The following is a 6,000-nucleotide window of genomic DNA, read 5'->3' on the forward strand; positions in this document are numbered from 1 at the left end:
CAAGTTGAAGCAGCAGATAGAATGGCTTCATTCATTTAACATTTATTGTGTTGCCCATTATAATCACTATGCTAGGCTGTGGTGGCATCACAACAAGTATAATAGATCTATATACCATGCCCATGACCCTATATTTCAGATTGTTTTACCATAAAGAGAGAGGATTATTACCTTCTAAAGGTGTTGTGAAAGGGTCATTATTTTTTAAAGATTTTAGCATATTTAAATGCAGACAGGAAAGGACTGCTAGAGAAGGGGAGTTAATGATACAAAAGAGAAATTAACTTAAAGCATGAAGACCTTAAAATGATATATGGCATGGGATTTAGAAAGAAATAGCCTTGCATGAGGAGGGGAATCTTTTTGTATTAAAACAAGAGGAAAGGGTGCAGATAGAAGATAGAGTTGAGTGTTGAGCTTTGGTAGCAAGAAGTTGGGGGACTTCTGATCTGATGACTACTAGTTTACCTCTAAAGGAGGGGGCAAAATTGAGACTAAGGACATAGTGGTAGTAGTTGGAGGGGAATATAGAGATTTGAAATAGCTGCTGTGGGGAATGGAAGAAAGTACTGACAACAGAAAGCAGCTTGCTGGGGGTGTTGAGGGTTCAGTTGAAGTTCCTGACCTTGAATTTATAGTGACGAATCTGTGAAATTTGTGATCTTCTCCAACAGCATTCTGGAGATATGCTAGGTTCTGGGACAGCAAAAGGATATAATTGAAATCATGTAAGATTGGGGTTTTGCCACATGAATTCAGTGAATGCTAGCAAATGAAAGCTTGAAGGAACAAACGAGTTTAAGCTAGGAAGGGAAGGAAAAGCGTAAAGCCAGTAGATGGCTAATAGTTCAGTGCCTGGCACATAGATAGTAAGTATTTGACCAGGAGAAAATGAAGGGGTTTATGAGCTCGTTAGTTCAAGTTGTTCCAGGTACCTTAAAGGAGGAGATGGGGGTGAGAGGGTAAAATTTATCTTTCTAGAGGTAGGACATTTCTGAGTTTGATCGTGGATCACGAGAAAGTTGGAAAGGCCATTGAAGGTAAAAAAAGGTAAGTGAGCAGAGAAGTTTTTAAGGCTCATGTAAATCTGGGGATGGAAAAGTTGTCTAAACTGGGTGCTACATTATTTGGTGATAAAAGGAATTAGGATGGTGAATGGAATGGTCCGAGTCTCAGAGGAGAGCTTTTTTGTGTGAGGACGCCAACCCCACCTGACAGGACTATCTGGGTACAGGAGCAAATCTAACTGCATGGGTCAGAGCTGAAGAGGAGGGTTGGTCCTTATGAGGAGCTATTCAGTTAGCCCGAAAGAGAAAAACAAGTTCGTGAGAGAGACAGAGGTCATAGAGAACAGTGGAAAGATTTGTTCAGAGAAGCAGTAGGAGACTTGTTGTAGGAAGGGAGCACAGAATATACAGGTAGAGTATGAGAAAAGACAGATGACTGAGAAGCTTACTAAATATTGTCCTTGGACTGTTTTTGTGTGAAAGGTAGTTCTAAGTTTCCATTTTTTTCCCTCCATAGTCAGCAAAAAGACACAACAAGATAACTTAAGGTTACAGCTTGAAGTTGTATAGTTGCAAGTTGTTAGGAGAACAAACAAAAAAAATTCTAACTCAAAACTCCCACTGAAGTAAAAGGAAATAAATGTATCCCATAGGAAGGAAGTATTTTGGTGTCATAAAAAAATCAACAAAGTGAAATAAAAGGATGAAGACTAATTATCTCCTTAGCTATATATTTAATTAACTTGCATTAAAATATACTAAAGATTTAAAAATTACTCCTAGACAAATTACCACCAGCACTGTTTGTTCTGATCCTATTTCTTTCTAGATGCTTACTTTAGAAAATAATTCATTTGGGTTCTGTGAGAAAGAAGCTCCTTGCAGTGTATGAAAACTATCCAAAATCTTAAAACTGTATTCATATGAATCTAATATGCATCCGAAGCCATGAAAAAGTAGAGAAAGTACTTGCAAAGTACATGAGTCCCAATGTAAGTTAAAACCATCTTTAAGTGAATTGTTTGTTTCCAGGTCCTTAAAGCAAAAAAGTTTTCTTTGGACTATATTACATAATTTTTGATGTTGTCCTTGTATTCTGCCATGTCTTAGAATAATATATGTGGGGATCTATTGGCAGGTTGCCTATTTTTGTTGGAGGACGGAGGGATGGTAGAAAAAGTCAGTCATGCTTGTTGAGGAGCAAATGTTTTTTAAAGGAATGATCTTACATATTCAGTTCCTGAATAATTTAGTTTTTAATTAAAAAGTCCAAAAACTTTAACTGTATGATTCAGGATTCTTGAGTATTTTTCAGTGGCAAAGCAGAGAAATAAAATGTAGTGAAGCTTTTATAAATGAATACACTGAAATTGCTTAGTGTTTTTCAGTCAGTTCATTCATTCCATTAAAGGAAATTTTATTGCACAAACTATGCTATAGTTACACAAATAGATTACAGAATAAAGTAAAGAAGTCCTGCCACTAACATCATAGTATTTTCATTTGTTTATGTTCTCTTCTAGTTTTAGTTTGTTACACAAACATTTCTTCTTAGTCGTCACAACATAAGTGCAATTCTGTTCTCATTTTCCCTCTTAATACTGTGGGTATCTCTCATATTGATCATTTTGTATGGCTATGTAATATTCTATTATAGAATGTCTTATTAATCGCATAGTATTGGAATTTTAATTATTTTAATCTTAGCTTCTTCTAAACTATTTTTTTCACCCAATGCCAAGAAATCGCATTAAAAGTTAACAGTAAGTTCACTTTACCTTGTCACTTTAGGTTTATAACATTAAAACCCAAGTCATTATAGGGAAATGTGCCTGGAGAGATGTACAAATTTTACTTCCCTTTTTGTTTGTGGTTAAAAATAGCCTACTATGTTTCTTTTCTTCTAAGATCTTCTAAAAACATTTTTTTCCAACCGATACCATGATTTTTTTAAAAAGTGATTTGTTAGTAGTACTTTGTTGATGGTACATTTGGTGGGGGTGTGGGAGTGTTCCAGAGTTCAATGAAAGAAAACACATAAAAATAAAATAGCTTTTATGATATATAACTATACCTTTTATGTTTTTATGCCTGAGATAAGATTTTTTTAAATTTTAGTGCCTAATTTTAGTTGTTTTATTCCTTCTGGTGATGATAGGATTGTTTTGGCATTGCTGTATGCATCTGGAAAGGTTAAGTATTCTTCAGAGAGGCACAATTGTAATGAAACAATTAAGGTATTTTTCAGTCCGCTGTTAGGTACCATAATGGCCAGTGCATTGCATTTCAGCTATTTTTAAATGTGTTTTCATAAGCGGTATCTATAATTTCACATTCCAAATTTTTTAAATATTTCAGATGTCAGTCATTTGCTTAGAAACATTTTTAGAAAGTATATTACAACATGATAGACAAAAACATTAATTGATGATGGTTTAATAAATAAGAGCATGCAATTAGTGAATCTTTAAAAGGCTGTTCTCACATGGATGATTATTTTTGCAGAATTGAATACTTTAAGGCTTTAATTTTATACTTATTGCTAGATCATTATATCTAATTATTTTGACAATTTATTCAAATAATAAACCTCCAAGTCTGAATATTTATAGTGAAAAATGAGTTTGGAGAAAAGAAAATAATTATATGTCTTTTTCTCCCTGCTATTTTATTCTGCCTGCTATCAGAGTACAAAAATATACATTCACATCAGTCTGTTGTATCGTATTCTTGGATCACACAGATTTAGTTACAATACATACACAGGTCAGCCAGTGTTAAAAGACTGAAAAGAATGAAAACTTCAAATGAGGACAGATGAGCTATGCATTCTGTAATGATAAAACAGGTGTTTGGGAAGATAAACAGTGTTCAAAAGCAAAGATTTAAATACTTTTGCATCTCTAATTACTTTATTCTGGTTACTAGACAAAAAGCAAATAGCTTTCAGATGAAATCTTAACTTTCTGTAGTATAATTGAAACACACAATGTTGAATAGTTCTAACTTTGTTCTTTTTTAGAGAAACAAACTTTATGAGTGGGAAAATAAACTTTTTAAAGAAACTTTTCTTAGTTATATTTTAAGGAATTAATGTCAGTCTTATCATGGTGCTTTTGACAGCACCATAGAATTATTTACCATCAGTTCTGAATTATTTTGCATGTGATTCCCAGAGTCATACATACAAAGCTGAGCAGTCTGGGGGGTGAGGAAGCTAACCTATTTTCTGTTTTTGTTTACAGGACAGTGAACTTTGACATAATAAAATACTTGTATGATTTCTTGTGAAAACAAGCTTCAAAGCCATATGGACACTGTGACAATGACTAAGCCAAGCTGTGTTCATCCAACTACTTAGCTGGCCAGGGAGAGGAGTTCTTTGGCTCTATTGGATTTGTCCAGACAGGTGCTGGCCCAGCATGGAATCTGATGAAAATACTCTGATTGGTCTGGGTGGATGTGAGCAGAAGACTATTTACCAGAGACCCTGGAGTATTTGGAAGCAACGTGTTAATTATAAACAGCAGGGTTTGAGCACAATCTGTTCTACTCTTAATGATGTTATCTTAACACTGAAATTGCCTGAAACCCATTTACTTAGGACTACATTTTGCTGTGAACTATCCCCTGTGCTTTGAAGGTGCCAGCAGCCCTTGTATATAAGCCCAGTCTTTTCACTTCCTCTCCACAGGAGCCTTTGCAGTTTCTTGCCAAAGCAGATTTTCCTAAGGCCCCTGTTTTAAAAGATCATAGTTGCAAAAAATAATAAATAGAAGCCTTTTTCTTAATCCAAGCTTGTATATGCTTATTTTTCACTCTGCTTTTCTCAAAAGGCAAAATAGTTTGATTAAAAATCGGCCAACTTTCCACCCTCAGCTTACTTGATAACTAGTGTGTAAGGTTCATCTGGTCATTCTTGCAATTAAGCCACCCAACTTAGCTTTGTAATCCTCATGATGGTTTTCTTTTTTTAACCATTGACCTTTATAGTTCTACAATAAAAATTTTTTTCTGTTATATCAGTGTAACCTTGAGTCTGGTTTTCTTGTCTGTTCATATTTTAAGGAAGATTTCTGTTAACATTTGAATCATTGAAAATTGAGCAGATTTAAAGTGCTCAATTACAGAGACTAGTTTAAATTTCAGTGGCATCTTGAAGAAAAATTCTCACACTGGGCACTCCCAGATAGGAAGCCTTTTTAAAAGGTGATTATATAACACTTTCTGGATCAAAGAAAACAAGTAGTTGTCTACTTGCATTTATTTAGAGGCAATGAGTAGAGGGAGAAGACTGGAATTCCTTTTGTCTCCCTGCATATGACAGCAAGAGAAGACTTTCTTGCCCAAAGGATGGCATCCACAAAGGGTGATAGAGCTCCCTCACCCTGAGCCTTTTGTCCCACAGAAGATGTTAAAATTTTGTGTTTACAGAAGCCAGCATCCAGGGAAAACCATGTGCATTGCAAATTCAAGCTAAGGTCTCCTGCACATAGAAATTCATGTATCATTACAATAGTGAGGAAAGAGTAAAGAAAAAAAATGGAGTCGGTATAGTGAAGCTGATAAATTACTAAAATGAAGTAAGTTGAGGCTGAGGAAATAATTGTATCCTTGCTTTAACTGGCCTGGGAACATAAACTTTTGAACTTTTCAGTTGTACATATATCCTGTACATATATCTATATATCCTATACATAATCCTCCAAAGAACTTAGGAAAGAATGTTCATGTGTCCAGACCACCTGATGTGAATTATTTAGATAACCATACAAAGATTACCATCTCAGACCAATCCAGAAGCTAAGAATGCAGAACTGATTTTTTTTTTCTTAAGAATGTACTTTTTACTATTAAGAACTCTAAATTTTTCTTTTCTTTGGAACACTCTGGGTGTTACTTTCATTGACTAAAACTGCCATTTTCAGCAAAGTCAGATTTATTTATGCTTGATTAACAGTTTGGATGGCTGATTTGGGGAAGAACAATGCCA

The 6,000-nt window shown here is 34.7% G+C and overlaps 1 protein-coding gene across 3 annotated transcripts in view; it reads left to right on the forward strand.

Moving 5' to 3' along the window:
• Nucleotides 1–5,027, forward strand: part of ORC5 (origin recognition complex subunit 5) — a 99,629-nt gene extending 94,602 nt beyond the window's left edge. For all 3 annotated transcript variants that reach the window (XM_037159326.2, XM_037159328.2, XM_037159327.2), the window contains one exon: nt 4,253–5,027. In XM_037159326.2, coding sequence (XP_037015221.2) covers nt 4,253–4,298 — 46 coding nt within the window. In that variant the 3' untranslated portion in view covers nt 4,299–5,027. The remainder of the gene's footprint in view (nt 1–4,252) is intronic.
• Nucleotides 5,028–6,000: the final 973 nt, after the last annotated feature.

The sequence above is a fragment of the Artibeus jamaicensis genome, unplaced genomic scaffold (genome assembly GCF_021234435.1).
Source record: "Artibeus jamaicensis isolate MK-2021 breed Jamaican fruit bat unplaced genomic scaffold, CSHL_Jam_final contig_518, whole genome shotgun sequence".
Classification (NCBI taxonomy): Eukaryota; Metazoa; Chordata; class Mammalia; order Chiroptera; family Phyllostomidae; genus Artibeus; species Artibeus jamaicensis.